Below are 17106 nucleotides of genomic sequence, written 5' to 3'. Positions count from 1 at the left end.
ATATGAAGAGGCAATTTAATTTCAGTGGTAGGCAGCGAGCAATATGACATGGAATCGAAACTAACATAACAAGTCTAGAGATGGAATCAAGGTCATATCATCTTGCCTGTGATATCCTTAGCTTGGAATGGTTCTGGATCGTCCTGCACGTACTCTCCTGACCCCACGTATTCGTTCTCCGCTCCCGGTGCTACCCAACATAAGAATAACATCCAATGAACAGCAGCACCACAAGATGCAACAATCACATGATGCATCAGATGAAAGTTGAGCATGCACCACTATTTCTATCACTAGCACAAGCAAAATAAACTACAGCAAGTTTCTGGACAAAACTTTGCACTAAACTATTTTGACAGGTATGAGAATGACATGAACAGATGCAGCTCGTAAAAACGGTGCAAAACCATATAAGGAACATTGCAAACGGAGCTACGGATCAACGGGAATCAACGAAACAAGATATGAAGCTCTACGTGAAAGATTCAACACCACACACACAATTGGCACAAATCTGGTATTCCCAGGTAGCCAAGACATGTAATAACCCAACATGAATGAAATGGAGCAAGGTAGAACACCACAACATCAATTAAGAACATACTTTGAACAAAAATGGCAAAACTACAAATCTGCCAGATTCTGCATCTTAGCTGTTTGGGAGCAACATGCAACATAGCTACAGGTCTTCAAACATGACAAATAATATATGTGGCTGTTGCCAACCAAGAACACTACAAGCACCAGCAAGAATCACAGCAAAAGGAATTAAACTCTAGAAGATACAAGGCCACAAACGTTCCCAAAACCATCAGATCTCACGGACTTAGTGAAAATTCCTGCACCTGAGTTTCTGTTTCTGTTCTGAAGCTTTTTGACAGCAATCAAAACACAAGCTACTGGACTCCAAATGACTTGAAAATTGACAGGAAGCTTCACAAACATATCAGGTTCAAAATACTAGCAGTGAACTAAGGCCAGTTATCAACATAATGACCAGCACGTCCTCATCTACAGGGGAAGAAAATGTTTCCAGCATCCCAGACTTAGTGAAATTTTCAGAGTTCAAAAATCTGGAATTTTCCAGCCACATGCCCACTTTGTCTAGGCATAGTTTGCACACATAGGTCACCAAGTGGTAATTGACACCACTATGGTGTTGAGCACAAACCCCTACTATTAACACACAAAAACCCATGCCCTTGGGCTCCATCTATACCATGGAATCAAGGACCAAACTTTCAACAAAACTGCAAATGCAACTCCATAAGGTATTTTTCTAAGAAGACAATTACATAGGTTGAGTTTCATGTGCACAATGACAAAGTGACATGGGGGTTTGAACCCCATGTTTGTGTCATGCACTTTAACAACACCCACACATATATCACACTATCACTAGCATCAAGCACAACAAAATATAATTCCTATGCTACAAGAGAGTTTGCACACCCTCACATATGGGCATGTGATGGTACACACTCTCACATGCACCACAAGGAACACCCTAGGAATCATGTCATCCTCAAGGTGCAACCCCCACAAGAATCTACCCATGCTTGACTAGTAAGCTCCACCTACACATGCTTATCATAGCTAGCCACCTAGTGCATCACATACACACCAAATACATGTGGTGAGGGGGAGGCATCCACACCCCACTAAATCCATACAAGCAATTAAAACTACAAGAACAACTTAGTCCACACTAAAGCTCAAAAGATGTGGCTATACATTCTTAACTAGTACAAACTTTCACACCTTAAAGCACAACAATTACAAGTAACCAAAACAATAGCACCAACTCCTATCAAGGGTAACTTCACATCACAAAGGTGCAATCACCATAAGTTCTCAAGGCTAGCAAACATCATCTATCACTCACTAGTGTGCAAAACACACACACAAAGAAATCTGCCCTAACTATACTAGCAGGAAAAGAACTAAAACACCACTATGTCTAAGAGTTAGCTAAACAGAAAAATTAGCAAAACTAAAATGCCACTTTGTCTAAGAGTTAGAAAAACAGAAATAAAATAGGCAGAAAAGAAAGACAACAAAAAAAAGAAACAGGGGCTCCTGGGTATCGAACCCAGAACCTCTGGTTTCCAGCAACAGCACCACACCATCACACCACTGTCATCTAGTCGACAGGATAGAGGAAATAACAGAGTAATCTGTTGCACTGGTCACTGTGCAATGAAATAGCAAAACAAAAGAGGCCGAGGGGGGATCGAACCCGCGCCCTCTCATCAGGCACAACCACGCGCTACCACTGCACTACGGATCGATGTCTGAACCTATACACGCTGCAAAACAGAAGAGGACACCCCCTGCTCGTTTGCTACCGACGACTGGCCGGAACAGGGGAGGTGCCTCGCCGGCGCTGCGAGCCAAATTCAACTCCGGCTCGTGGAGGGGAGGAAGCCCACATCCTCACGGATCCATCCCCGCAATTAACTATGCCCAAGGGGCTCTATTGTGATGTGGCCACGACGACCTGCGGCTCCGGCGACAGGAACATCTCGCCGACGAACTCTACTGCTTCGGCGCCCGATCTAAGACAGGGAGGAAGGAGGGGGTGCACTACCTCGCGTACGAGTCGAGGAGGGAGCGACCGAAGAGGAAGTAGCAGGAAGAAGAGCGCGGTGCGGCGGAGCTTGTCGGAGATGCGTTGCCGTCGGGAAGAAGATGATGGAGAGACGGGGATGTCGATCTAGCGGCGGGAACGAGCCCGTGGAGAGGCTTGCGTGCTCCTGGACCCCTCGACGTGGAGGAGAAGGTACCACGGCGACGACGGTGATCTCCTTCACCCGTCGGCCATGGCGGATCCGGCGGCTTACCTTACCGCGACGAGAGAGAAAGGAGGGAGAAGGGATCTGGTGGAGCGGCGGCGGAAGGGAAACCCTAGCCGAGGCACGGACGCCAAGGGCTTTTATAGGGCGAGAGGGGAACGAGGGACGCGCCGCGGTGGCCAGCGTGCGAGCTCTCTCTCCGGTGGAACAGAGAAGAAAAGAAGAGAGGCTGACCCCTGGGCCCCACTGCATCGCTGGAAAGGGGAGGAGGACGACGCCCGCGCGCGTGACTTGGGAAGAAGTGGGCTGGGCCGCGAGGGTTGATTGCCACAGGCGTCAGATAGAGGAAAAGGCTGAGAGGGATTTGAATTCTTTTAAAAATAAACTCAGCTAGGATTTAAATCCACTAGCAGTTCTGATGGGGTAAAAATCAAAGCAAAAATGCCCCTGGCCATAAGAAATTATGGCCTATTAGAATAAAATAGAAAAACAATATTTGGAGCCATTTGAAATAAATGCAAAACAGTAATTAATTTACTGTTTTGGGTTTATTTGCACCTTTAAAATCAAGGAACAAAACAACAAATAGACACAACATCATAACCACAATTGACTCTAATCACAAGACATTTTAGAACAACTTTTGGGAAGAAAGAATTTTGAACATGAGATAAAAGGAGGGAAAAGGATTTGAAATAGCAAGGAACTTTGAAATCCCAAACCACCACTTCTACACACCACACTCCAACATCCCCTATGCATCAACACAAGGAATTACAATACCACGACATCACACCTAGCAAGATCACATGCAATCATAACAGGACATAGAATCATAAGGTATGGCAAGGATGGTATGGCATGGATGCATGCATGCAAAAGAAGAATAGAAGGTGACACATGAATTCATACATGCATAGAAACTTTCATGACAAAGTCAAGGTGGTCCCACATGGAAGGTTACAAAAAGGGAAAGTCCTACACTTGGGGCATTACAATAGCGGTCGATGCATGGAGTGATAGTAATAGATGCAGACAGTATCGGTCTACTTGTTTTGGACGTGATGCCTATATGTATGATCATTGCCTTAGATACCGTCATGACTTTGCGCGGTTCTATCAATTGCTCGACAGTAATTTGTTCACCCAACGTAATATTTGCTATTTTGAGAGAAGCCTCTAGTGAACACTATGGCCCCCGGGTCTACTTCACACCATATTTTCCGCCTTACACTTTTTACTTCGTTGCACTTTCCGCCTTGAGATCTCACTTTACAATCAATCTTGAAGGTATTGACAACCCCTTTATAGCGTTGGGTGCAAGCTTGTTTGTGTTTGCACAGGTACTCTGGACACTTGGCTTGATTCTCCTACTAGATTGATACCTTGGTTCTCAAAACTGAGGGAAATACTCACTACTACTGTGCTGCATCACCCTTTCCTCTTCAAGGGAAAAAACCAACGCAAGCTCAAGAGGTAGCAAGAAGGATTTCTGGCGCCGTTGCCGGGGAGGATCAAGTCAAGAATAGTCTCCTGTCAACGTGTCAATTTCTCGCACTGGGGGGATATTCTAAGTGAAGCTTATCCAAGTAAGTGTCGCAAACTCATCTCTTGCATTTAATTTTTTGCCTCTCATTTTCCTCTCCCCCACTTCTGAAAAACAAAAAAATACAAAAATATTTGCCTTTTTCGTTTGCCTTTCCTTTGCTTGTGTGCTATGTGCCTTCAATATGCTTGCATCTTCGCTTGCTGAAAACCTATTGATATGGATCCTCATCCACTTGCTAATCTCTTTAAGAGATCCAATTATGTTGAACCAATTGCTAGTGAGTTGAGTAAACTTGACTTTCTCTATGGAGTTTTGCTTGAGATGCGTGAATGTGAAAATCGTGATGAAGAAATTCATGAAGTGATTCACGAGGGCTCCTTGAATGAAAAGCATGATTGCAATGATTTCATTATAAATTCTATTAATGACAACCATGCTAAAAATATGCAAAACCCTAAGCTTGGGGATGCTAGTTTTTGCTATGTCCACTACTTGTTGCAATGATCATGAATGGTGTGATGATTTTTCTTATGATCTTGAAAATTTGTTTAAACCTCATGATGGATATGATATTTGCAATATTATTCAAAGTGGGTTTGGAAAAGTCATGACTTTAGTTGATGATAATCCCACTATTTTTGAAGAGCGTCAACTTTGCATGTATGTGGATCATGAAAAGAATACCCTATGGGATAGCTATATTGTTGAATTTGAATATGATCCCACATGTAATTATTATGAGAGAGGAAAATTTTGTGATAGAAACTTTCATGTTACTAAACCACCTCTCCTTATGTTAAGATTGCTATTGTCTCTTTCTTCTTCTTTGCATATGGTAACTATTGGTTTTCTTGACAATCTGTTTTTCTATGAAATGCCTATGCATAGGAAGTATGTTAGACTCAGATGTGATTTTCACATGCTTTATGATGCTCCCGTTGTGCTTCAGTTCTTGTCCTTTGTGTGAGCATCATTGAGTTATCAATGCCTAGCTAAGGGTGGTAAACAATAGCGCTTGTTGGGAGGCAACCCAATGAATTTATCTTTGCTTTTTGCTTTCTGTTTTGTTGCATCCACACCATCATAATTCTGTTATGATTGTGTCTTTTGTGTTTCTTTTTGTGTTTGATCCAAGTAAAACCTTTATGACTAGTTTGGTGATGGTTGTTTGATCCTGCTGGAAAAAGACAGAAACTTTTCGCTCACGAAATTATTTTTCATTTTTATACAGAAAGAGGTTTTGAGTTGATTCTTTTCTATGCTGGTTGATATGCCAATTTCCCAAACTGTCGTAATTGTTTAGAATTTTTGAGATACCATAAGTATAAGAAGTATAAAGATTCCTACACACTGGTCTGTTTTTGATAGATTCTATTTTTGTTGTGTTGGTTGCTTGTTTTGATGAAACTATGGATAGTATCGGGGGGTATTAGCCATGGAAAAGTGATAATACAGTAATATAACACCAATATAAATAGAAATAAAGTTTGCTACAGTACCTCAAGAGGTGGTAGTTTGTTTTCTTGTGCTAATGATATCACGAGTTTCTGTTTAAGTTTTGTGTTGTGAAGTTTTCAAGTTTTGGGTGATGTTCTCGTGGACAAAGGGATAAAGAGTGGAAAGAGCTCAAGCTTGGGGATTCCCAAGGTATCCCAAGCCAAATTCAAGGACACCAAAAAGGTTAAGCTTGGGGATGCCCCGGGAAGGCATCCCATCTTTCGTCTTTAATCCATCGGTAACATTACTTGGAGCTATATTTTTATTCACCACATGATATGTGTTTTGCTTGGAGCGTCTTGTATCGTAGGAGTCTATTATTTTTGTTGTGTCACAATCATCCTTGCTGCACACCTTTTTAGAGAGACATGCACTCCTCGTGAATTTGCTAGAATACTCTTTGAGCTTCGCTTATATCTTTTGAGTTAGGCAATTTAGCTCACATGTGCTTCACTTATATCTTTTGAGCTAGATAACTTTTTCTCTTAGTGATTCACTTAGATCTTTTAGAGCACGGAGGTGTCATATTTTGTAGAAATAAGAACTCTCGTTCTTCACTTATATCTTTTTGAGAGTGATCTCTCTGAGTAACTTGGTAGTTGTCTTGTGCTATGAAAGTAGTTCCAAAGGTGATAGGCACCCAAAGAGGATACAATAAAACTTCCATCTTCATGTGCATTGATTAGAAAGAGAAGTTTGATTCCTCTCAATTAGTTTTGATACGTGGATTCGGCAATATTAAGAGTTATGTTAGTAGGGTGTTGTGAATCTAGAAGTACTTGTGTTGAAGTTAGTGATTCCCGTAACATGCACGTATGGTGAACCGCTATGTTAGGAAGTCGGAGCATAATTGATCTATTGATTGTCATCCTTTGTGTTGCGGTCGGGATCGCGCAATGGTTAACACCTACCAACCCTTCCCCTAGGAGTATGTGTTTAGCACTTTGTTTCGATTACTAATAAAAAATTTCGCAACAAGTATGTGAGTTCTTCATGATTAATGTCAGTCCATGGTATAGATGCACTTTCACCTTCCACCATTGCTAGCCTCTCTAGTACCCCGCAATTTTTGCCGGTGCACAAACCCACCATATGCCTTCCTCAAAACAGCCACCATAACTACCTACTATGGCATTTTCATAGCCACTCCGAGATATATTGCCATGCAACTCCCACCGTTCCGTCTCATGACATGTGTCGTCACTTACATATTGCCATTGCATGATCGTAAGATAGCTAGCGATATGTTTCAATGTCATACCCCAAGCTAGATCGTTGCACATCCCGGTACACTGCCGGAGTCATTTCCCATAGAGTCATCATCGTTCTAAGCATTGAGCTGTGAGTAAATTAAAGTGTGATGATCATCATTATTAGAGCATTGTCCCATGTGAGGAAATAAAAAAAGACCAAATTTGCCCACAAAAAAAAGAGATATGGAAAGAGGCCAAAGAGCCCAAACAACAAAAAGAGAGAAAAAGAGAGAAGGGACAATGCTACTATCTTTTCCACACGTGTGCTTCATAATAGCACCATGTTCTTCATGATTGAGAGTCTCTTGTTTCGTCACAACCATATGCTAGAGGGAATCTTCATTATATAACTTGGCTTGTATATTCCTATGACGGGCTTCCTCAAAATTGCCCTCGGCCTTCGTGAGAAAGCAAGTTGGATGCACACCCACTAGTTCTCGTTTTGAGCTTTCACATACTTGTAGCTCTAAGTGCATCCATTGCATGGTAATCCCTACTCTTTCACATTGATATCTATTAATGGGCATATCCATAGCCCTTTGATACGCCGAGTTGATGTGACCATCTCCTCCTTTTTGTCTAACAACCTCCACCACACTCTATTCCACATATAGTGCTATATCCATGGCTCACGCTCATGTATTGCGTGAGAATTGAAAAAGGTTTGAGAAAGTAAGAGTGTGAAAACAATTACTTGGCAAATGCAGAGGTTGTGCATGATTTAAATTAGTTGTGTGGGGATAATGAAGCATAGCCAGACTATATGATTTTGTAGGGATAATTTTCTTTGGCCTTGTTATTTCGAAAGTTCATGATTACCTTGCTAGTTTGCTTGAAGTATTATTGTTTTCATGTCAATAGCAAACTATTGTTTTGAATCTTACGGATCTGAACATTCATGTCACATGAAAGAAGTTACAAAGGACAACTATGCTAGGTAGCATTCCACATAAAAAATTCAGTCTTTATCACTTCCCTACTCGAGGACGAGCAGGAGCTAAGCTTGGGGATGCTTGATACGTCTCCAACGTATATATAATTTTTGATGGTTCCATGCTATTATCTTGTCAAACTTTGGATGTTTTGTATGCCTTTTATATCTTTTTTGGGACTAACTTATTAACTCAGTGCCAAGTGCCAGTTCCTGTTTTTTCCGTGTTTTTGACCCTTTTCAGAGGAGAATATTAGACGGAGTCCAAACAGAATAAAACTTCCGAAAATATTTATTCCGGAACAGAAGATACACAGGGGGTGTGAGAACCAAGGCAGAGGCCACCATGGGAGGCCACAAGCCCCCTAGGCGCGACCACGGGGGCCCGTGCCTAGCAGGCTTGTGGGCCCCGTGTGGCTCGTCTGCCCTACCTCTTCCGCCTATAAATTCCCGAAAAATCTAAAACTACGCGAGAGATACACGAAAATACTTTTCCGCCGCCGCGAGCTTCTGTCTCCGCAAGATCCAATCTGGGGCACGTTCTGGTGCCCTGCCGGAGGGGGAATTCGGATACAGAGGGCTTCTTCATCAACACCATGGCCTCTCCAATGATGCGTGAGTAGTTCATCATAGACCTTCGGGTCCATAGCTAGTAGCAAGATGACTTCTTCTCTCTCTTCGATCTTCAATACAAAGTTATCCATGATCTTCATGGAGATCTATCGATGTAATCTTCTTTTGCGGTGTGTTTGTCGAGATCCGATGAATTATAGATTTATGATCAGATTATCTATGAATCTTATTTGAGTTTCTTTTAATCTCTTATATGCATGATGGCATATCCTTGTAATTCTCTTCGATTTGTGAGTTTTGTTTGGCCAACTTGATCTATGATTCTGGCAATGGTGGAAGTCTTTGGTTTTGGGTTCATACCGTGCGGTGACCTCACCCAGTGATAGAAGGGGTAGCGAGGCACACATCGTGTTGTTGCCATCAAGGGTAAAAAGATGGGGTTTACATCATTGGTTTGAGTTTATCCCTCTACATCTTGTCATCTTGCTTAAGGCGTTACTCTGTTCGTCATGAACTCAATACACTAGATGCATGCTGGATAGCGGTCGATGTGTGGAGTAATAGTAGTAGATGCAGACAGTATCGGTCTACTTGTCTTGGACGTGATGTCTATATGTATGATCATTGCCTTAGATACACTATTAAGAAAAGGGCTATAGATGATATAGACACTAATGACGCACCACACAAGTAGTGCGTCACTACTATATAGCAGTGGCGCACCATGTGCAGGTGTGCCATTAGTTTGATGGATATTAATGACGCACCACACACTCGGTGCGCCACTACTAACAAACTTTTTTTATTTTATTTTCCTAAAAATACTAATGGCGCACCGGGACAGAGTACGTCTTTACTAGTTTAACTAGTAATGGCGCACCACTCATCCAGTGCGCCACTATTATAATTTTTGTTTTTACAAAACTACTAATGGTGCACCATCAGGTGGTGCGCCATTACTAACCAGGGTTACTAATGATGTATTTGTAGGTGATGCGCCATTAGTAACCTGGGCGGCTGAGATCCCCCGCGCGCCGCGCGCCGCTGAAATCCTCTCTCATTTTCCCCGAGAAAATCACCCACCATGGCGGAGGAGCAGATGAAGGAGGCGGCGGCCTCCGGCATGCCGTTCCAGCTGCAGTTCGACAAGCCCATCCCCTTCCAGGTATCTCGCCTCCCTTCCTTCTCCGGCTAGCCGAAACGCCCCCCGTCGCGCGCGAGCTCGCCTCAGACGAGCTTCACCAGTCAAGCTGATCTGCGCTGAAGCTTCTGCATCGCCAATCCCCCCCGCCCCCGCGTCGCTCCCCCAGGGGCAACTCATGTGGCCGAAAACCTCGCCCCGCCGCCGGTGTTTCCCCGTCCCTGCCTTCTCCTTGTCGCCACCAGAGGGGTCCGCCGGCTCGCCGCGTGGGCTGCGGTGAAGGTGGCGGCGAGGATCTGCTCGCGCCGCTCCCTCGCGGGGTGGATGCTTCGTACACGAGGCAGCGGCCTCGCGGGAGGACACGGGTCGATTTGGGCTGGTAATCCAGGGGTGGCCGTACCCTTGCCGCATGCCAACCGTTTGCTGAAATTCCGAAGAGGGCTGGGTCGGGACCTAGTTGTTCCCTACTATCACTTCGTGCGGCTGAGAGGTCTGGGACTTAGCGGTGGATCGATTCGTCTGACCTCAACACGATTAGGAACATCGATGTTTTGATAATCTGGAGCGACAAACACCATACTGGTTATCGAGCTTAGCTTTGGCATTTTCATCCAGTGATCCATTCTTCGGCCCTTAACCATGCTTGATTTATCCGATTTCTATTGTATACCCTGTTCAGCAGCATTCTATGTGCGGTGACGTAAACAGTCAGCTACATAGACCCGACAGTTGGTGCTGCTGAATATTTGACATCTTTATGTATTGCGTGCACCTTTTCCATTTTCCTTATTTCTTTTTTGTAGATTCATATTAATATGATCCATTGGAAATTGACTTACACATGTTCTACTATTGTTAGATAAAATTGGCAGAGTGGAACCCAGAGAAGGATCTGCTTGCTATGGTTACTGATGACTCCAAGGTTCTCCTGCATCGCTTCAATTGGCAACGGCTGTGGACTATATCCCCCGGTTAGTACCCTCCCACTCCTTGGTGCTCGTAATAAAAACGATGAAACATCTATCACATTATTATTTCTTTCTTTCTTTCTTTTTAAATGCTGAAAAAACAAATATAGTTGTTGTCCTTTTCTCATGTTCGGTACGTTGAAAGAAGTACATATCTTGTGTTGAGGTGCACCTTATGTATTGAACAATAAGTACATAATACATATTTTGTAGTCGTATCCTAAGTAAAAGCCAGATGGTTGGCAATTTGTGTTTAGAAGAAGCGAGATCCCTGCTCCATGACAAACCCCACCAGCTGACAACGCTGTCCGTTTTCTTTTGCATTCTTATTATACTTGCACCCTTAGGTCCTCTTTGGAATGCAGGATTCTAAAAAAGGCAGATGCCATGACTTCCTGGATCTTACAGGAACTTGCAAACATGTCTCTTTAGACTTCTACAAAAAGTTTGTTGGAATTAAAGAGGGATGTTGGAGAGCAACCCATAGAATTTTTGGTGGCCTCATTCCTTCGATCCGAAGGGCTTCTACAGAAAAAAAATCCAATGGATTGAAATCCTACAAAATCGTATAAAAACCCTTCATCCCAAAGGGCCCCTTGATGTACGTTTTACTCAGTAGTTGAACTGACAGCGTGTGTTTTCAAGTTAAAATGCTAGCAGGCACTAAATAATAAAACGCTTATTTTTCAGGGAAGTGCATCACATCAATTTGCTGGAGCCTTGATGGTAAAATAGTAGCACTTGGTACAAAAGATGGTTTTGTTCTTTTGCATGATGTTGAGGTCTGTATGCTGAAAGCAATGGTCTAGATGCCTTCCTTTTTGTTGCCGGACATTTTTTTCATACTTGATGCAAACCTGAACTCTGCATGGTTCCTTATAATTTTCTAATGGCACAGTTCTCGTTTTGACCTTCATAACTTTTGACTTTTATGTATGGAATTATTAGCAGATCACTGGGGGCACATGCTCCCAAGGATCTCTGAGACAACTATGGGCATACATAAAGGCATCTCGATCTTCCACAAAAATAGTATAATGAAATGGTTAGTTTATGCTAAAACCAGACACATTGACACATCACATTTTGAATTGCTTTATTTTCTGTTGAGCACCATTTCTAATTTGCAATCTGTTTCAGTTTCATTATAACTGAATTTGCAATATCATTTTTTTTATCATTGTGTGTTATTAGTTACTGTAAAAACTCCTTATATGATCTCGAAGATTGTAACGTAAGTACATAATCTATTTTTTGTTTTGACTCTTGTGCAATTTGTGATTTTGTATTACTCTTCAAACAATCTTGCATGCTATTACAGTTTACTTCTTACTTATATTTACTTTACCACTTCGTGTATGTATAAATATCATGAGTGCTAATCGCAGAATGGGAAGATGTTACGAAGTATAAAATCTCATGATGTTGCCATTGTATGTCTGAATTGGGCAGAAGATGAACCGCTATCAAGGGTATATTTATTCCTTTTAAAAACATTTACTATATTTACTCAAGATATTATTCGTCAAATCACATATAGCTTGCATCTTATTGAAAACTATTCAGTGAAACTTGCAACTGGAGATGATCAACTGCATGAATTGTGTACTTACTGAGAATAGTATAGGATTTCAGTGAATAAGTTCTTTACTAGAGTTCTCTGCTATTTTTTTTTACCATGGAGCCCTCTGCTAATTACTGCAGACTGACAAGGCAGGCTTGTTATCTTATGAAGACCACACTACACGTTTCTTTCCTCCTGCTCCCGTGATGCCTAGGATAGGTGGGCTCAATTCGGGAGATACTGGTCTCGCGGATGATAATGAAGAAGCCATTCAGGAATTTTCAAGTGCTTCGTGTCAATGTTTTAATATTCTGGGCACTGGTGATAAAGATGGTTGCATTTGCTTCAGTATTTTTGGAATATTTCCAGTTGGAAAGATAGTAAGTAAATACAATAACTGAATGCTCTACATTTACAATGAATATAATCAGCTATGCATGCTTTCTTCTGATTCTCAAGGTTATTCCTATCATTAATACCCTTTTGTTACTTTGACAGCAATACTCGTATACCCTGACAGTAAATATGATATTATGAAATAGTTATTTCTGTAATATTTTTATGATCTATGGATATTGACAAACTGTTGCCTACCAACACGCGCCCTCTCCTCTGGATCGAACCCTAACCCATTCCCCTCCTCCTCTTACGCTACTGGCCGCTCAGGCCTGGTGGGAGAAGACCTTCTCCTTCTCGCGCAGCGACGGCACACAGCCCCTCGCCTTCCGCTTCGTCTTCGTCGCCGGCAAGCTGCAGATTCAGGAGGAGGACAACCTCCGCCCTGTTCCTGAATTCGGCCAAACCCAGGTAGTACCTACAAACTCCCCTCTGTTTGCTACTTCTGCTGCTTATTGATTGACACTACCTTACGTACCAGTATCATTATCATTATCATTGTGTAGCTAGATAGACACATGATGAGGAATACCAAGTCCAAGTGCTGCTTCTGATTGAAACCAAGTACCAAGATTTGTAGACTGATTGAATAGATAGTTTGACACCAAGTACTGTTGCCGCAGATGATGCATGTGCAACCAAGAGTTGCAATGAAATGACCTGACAGTGAATTAGTAAGCTGGAGCACTGTTGGTAATGGATCACCAAATTACGTACCAACACTGACGGCTAGTCCTCTTCTGTATCTATGTCCGCTGCATCATGCCGTTGTATGTAGGAGTATATGCTTGCTTGCCAATGACCCGGGGAATTACTTCTACTTTGTGCACAACCTTGCTTGTTGCAATTTTGCACCGGTTATGGATTCAGAATCTGTGATAACATCAAAGTTTAAAAACTAAAAATAAAAATTTGTTTAACGTGTTGGAGCTGATGTTTTCTCTGACTTATGTTTTATATTGGTTTCTTTTCTTGTAGATCTTGGTAAGCATGATCCAGAACGCAGACAAGAGATGAGGTTTAATGTCTGTTTGTTACATTGAGTTACATATCCGAGTGAAAATCGAGTGTTTATGCTAAAGTTTGTTATCCTAACACACAGGAAAATCTTCTATACCCGGGTTATGGGGATCCTCCTGTACAACCACGTACATCATTTTCCTCCGTTATTGAATCTTGATTTATAACCACTGCACACAAATAAATGTGTAAACAATACAAAGAGGAATTTTGTGTAGGAAACAACCAACAAATTCAATAACTGACTGTTTGATTTCCCAATATCATAAGCCAGCAAAGCTATATATACTTCACTAATCCAACTTCCCTGAAATGTTTAGACACTTTCCAATCATTGATATAGTATGATACAATTAATCATGGTTCTGTGTTTCTTAAACATATGTTTGTGAAACAGGTCTATGTCCACTCATGTCATCATTGCATCACCCCTTGGGGGAAGCCCCAGCCACGCCATCCTGGCAAAAGGAGTACATGCTTGACAGGTAAGCAGCTCATCACATATCTAAATTCACAAATGCATACGATCTCTTGGGAAACTAGACCAGATTCCATTCCCCCGCACACTTATGATTGCTTCCGTTGTTTGGTGCCTTGCTCAGCCAAGCCAACACATTGCCAGCTGCTGGAGGAGGAGGATTACCGGGTTCTTCTCCATTCGGGTTTTTCCCTCTGCAGTCGAACCTCATGGAGAACAGGTCGCTGGTGCCGCCGCCCATCCGGCAGGTCAATTTCTTTTGACCGAAAGAATAATTATGATCTCCCGACGTTTAACAGTAGCAATAGATCATTATCATCCAGCGTGTGTGTGTGGAGTTATATTTTATATGAGTGCTAGGCTCGAACAATAAGCCGCCGCGGCGAGGCGACGATTCTACTTCAGCAATAGCAACCTCCTCCACGATGGTCTTCGTCAAGCGATGATCGATGTACGAATTCTCCACTGTTTTGATGGTCATGTTCCTTTGCTTTGTGTGGTTTTAATGCTAATTTTGGAGGTTCGGAATTGGGAATTGGCGAGCTTGGTTCTCATATCATTCTTCTCCTATCTACATTTGTCTCGATGCATGTAAGAATTTCTTATCTAGGTGATATCATGTGTTAGTATGTCCATTTAAGTTTTAGCTTTGTTATTTTCCTTCTCTATGCAGCCTCTTTGTATTGGAGTATTTCATATGTGAGTTAACTATCTTGCTGAATATTTATTCTATATTTTAGATGGTAGAAAGTGTCCCTTAAATAATAATTTTGTAGCATATATACCATGCCTGAACGTACGATTAAGAGATTCATGGATCTATGCAGCTACCTATATCATGATGTCATGAGCCTGCTGTAGACATAGATATGAGGTTAGATTTTTTTTCTACCAGATGATAAAAGTTTGATCTTAGTTCCCTAACATTATACAAGAGGTTTTCATTGCTTGACAAGTCATCTTATTTCAGGTGACTGATGATGATGTTATGCATGACTTTTAAACGCTACATGTGTGGCTCCCAAATTGGATCATATCTTCCGGCGAGAATCTTCAAGTATATGGCCTTTGCTTTGTGTGGTCCTGTCTGCTATTTAGAGTTCCTTGGCTTCGAGGAGGATCATAATATCTTCAAAGGCGCCAACAAGGAGAATAAGCCAGGACGCTATCACTACTGAAATCCAGTTCTTTGCCGTCAGCCAGTTCTTTGCCGTCGGCTGGCTGACGGCAAAGAACCTCTTTGCCATCAGTTGACACAAGGTAGACGGCAAAGGACTGGCACATGGAAAAAATACTATTTGCCATGTGTCGGCCCTTTGTCGTCTGCCAGCGGACGACAAAGAGACCCAGGGTAGACGGCAAAGAGGACGGGTGGGTCCCATGCCTGCCATGTCTGAAATCCGGGGTCCTTTGCCGTCTGCCGTGGGGTCCTTTGCCGTCGGGGGACGGACGACAAAGGGGCCGCCCTATAACGGCCGTTAACCCCCTCGTCCTCCCTGTCTCTCTCCCCCCCGGCCACTCTCATTGTACGTCTCTCTCCACGGCGAGCCCTCCCTCGTGGCGAGCCCCTCCCCGCGGCAGCCCACCCCCGAGGCGAGCCCCTTCCCGCGGCGAGCCCCCTGCCGCGCGCCCCCTGCTCCCCTTGCCGCCGCCGCCGCCGCCCCCTGCCGCCGTCCACCGCGGCGAGCCCCTCCCCGCGGCGAGCCCCCTGCCGCGTGCCCCCTGCTCCCCCTGCCGTCGTCCACCGCCGCCGCCGCCTCCTGCCGTCGTCCACCGAGGTGAGTTCTGCCTCTTTTTTTTTTTTTAAAAGTTAATTACTTTAGTTTGTTTATTAGGTTAGTTTTTTATTATATATAGGGTCATTTAGTTAGTTTATTTGGTTAGATTATTAGGCTAATTAGGTTAGTTAGTTAGGTTAGAAAAAAAAGGAAAGGCAGAAGAAAAAAAAAGAAAAAGAAAAAAGGAAAAGAAGAAAATAATTAGAAGAAGAACGAAAAGAAGAAGGAGAAGAAGAAGAAGAAGAAGAAGAAGAAGAAGAAGAAGAAGAAGAAAAAGAATAGGAGGAGAAAAAGAGGAAGGGGGTAGGAGGAGAAAAAACAAGAAGAAGAAGAGGAAGAAGAAGAAGAAGAAGAAAAAGAGGAGAGAGGAGAAGAAGAAAGAAGAGGAAAAGGGAACCCCGGCACCCCGAAACTGACCCTCGACCCCGACCCCTGACGCCCGACGCCACTGACCCCCGACCATCGACCCCCGACGCCACTGACCCCCGACCCCCCGACGCCACTGGCCCCCGACGCCACTAACCCTCGACCCCCGACGACACTGACCCCAGACCCAGACCCTCGGCCCACGACTCCCGACCCGCGTCGCTCGACGCCACCAACCCCCGACCCCCGACGCCACTGACACCCGATGTCACTGACCCCGGACCCCCGACGTCACTGACCCCCCACAACCGATGCCACTAACCCCCGACCCCTGATGCCCCCGACACCAGACACCACCGACCTCCGACGGCACTGACTCCCGACGCTACTAAGCCCCGACCCCCGACCCCTCTTCTGCCTTCTTTTGAATGAGAAGGTGCTTTTCGGCCTTCCAGAGGCCCACGAGGTCGTAGTTTTGTAAATTATGAGTTAGGCCACATATTTTCCGATTATGTTAATTATAAAAACATCGTATTTGTGTTGATCGTGTGGATTTCAATGTGCAGTTGTTCGACGACCTCCACGTGCGTTGGACGAGTTCCGCCCTTGCGTTTGTTGGTGAGCACAAATGACTTCTCCTCCTACCCCTTAATTTGCTCTGTCTCGGTCTTCATGCCGATGAAACTTGCTAGCTATAGGTTTTTTCAATCATGAGTATGCGTGACCAGTATGCGTCTCCCGTTCGAAAGGGCGACATATATAAATATGCATTTTTTTGCATATTTATAACCGTCATC

The 17106-nt window shown here is 43.5% G+C and overlaps 1 protein-coding gene across 10 annotated transcripts; it reads left to right on the top strand.

Annotated features, from left to right (window-relative positions):
• The first annotated feature begins 9621 nt into the window (after nt 1–9621).
• On the top strand, nt 9622–15345 carry LOC123448353 (anaphase-promoting complex subunit 4-like). Of its 10 annotated transcripts, none has more exons than XM_045125194.1 (11): nt 9622–9763; nt 10599–10710; nt 11398–11489; nt 12096–12179; nt 12412–12651; nt 12938–13078; nt 13646–13651; nt 14085–14172; nt 14290–14616; nt 14993–15039; nt 15136–15345. In XM_045125194.1, the coding sequence occupies exons 1-9, from the start codon at nt 9683–9685 to the stop codon at nt 14523–14525; spliced, it is 1080 nt and encodes a 359-aa protein (XP_044981129.1). In that variant the 5' UTR covers nt 9622–9682; the 3' UTR covers nt 14526–14616; nt 14993–15039; nt 15136–15345. The 10 variants fall into 10 exon arrangements, with proteins under 10 accessions (XP_044981129.1, XP_044981128.1, XP_044981127.1 ...); XM_045125193.1 differs by having other exon boundaries at nt 14290–14756; XM_045125192.1 differs by lacking the exon at nt 14993–15039.
• Nucleotides 15346–17106: the final 1761 nt, after the last annotated feature.

Source organism: Hordeum vulgare, chromosome 4H (genome assembly GCF_904849725.1).
Source record: "Hordeum vulgare subsp. vulgare chromosome 4H, MorexV3_pseudomolecules_assembly, whole genome shotgun sequence".
NCBI classification, from domain to species: Eukaryota; Viridiplantae; Streptophyta; class Magnoliopsida; order Poales; family Poaceae; genus Hordeum; species Hordeum vulgare.
Note: the sequence above shows the minus strand (reverse complement) of the source record. Positions and strands in the feature narration are given on the sequence as shown.

Coding starts and splice junctions, on each gene's coding strand:
- LOC123448353 (XM_045125192.1), top strand. CDS start 9,683: ATGGCGGAGGAGCAGATGAAGGAGGCGGCGGCCTCCGGCATGCCGTTC. Junction 10,711..11,397: donor GCTGTGGACTATATCCCCCG/GTTAGTACCCTC, acceptor CTTATTTTTCAG/GGAAGTGCATCACATCAATT. Junction 12,652..12,937: donor TATTTCCAGTTGGAAAGATA/GTAAGTAAATAC, acceptor CTGGCCGCTCAG/GCCTGGTGGGAGAAGACCTT.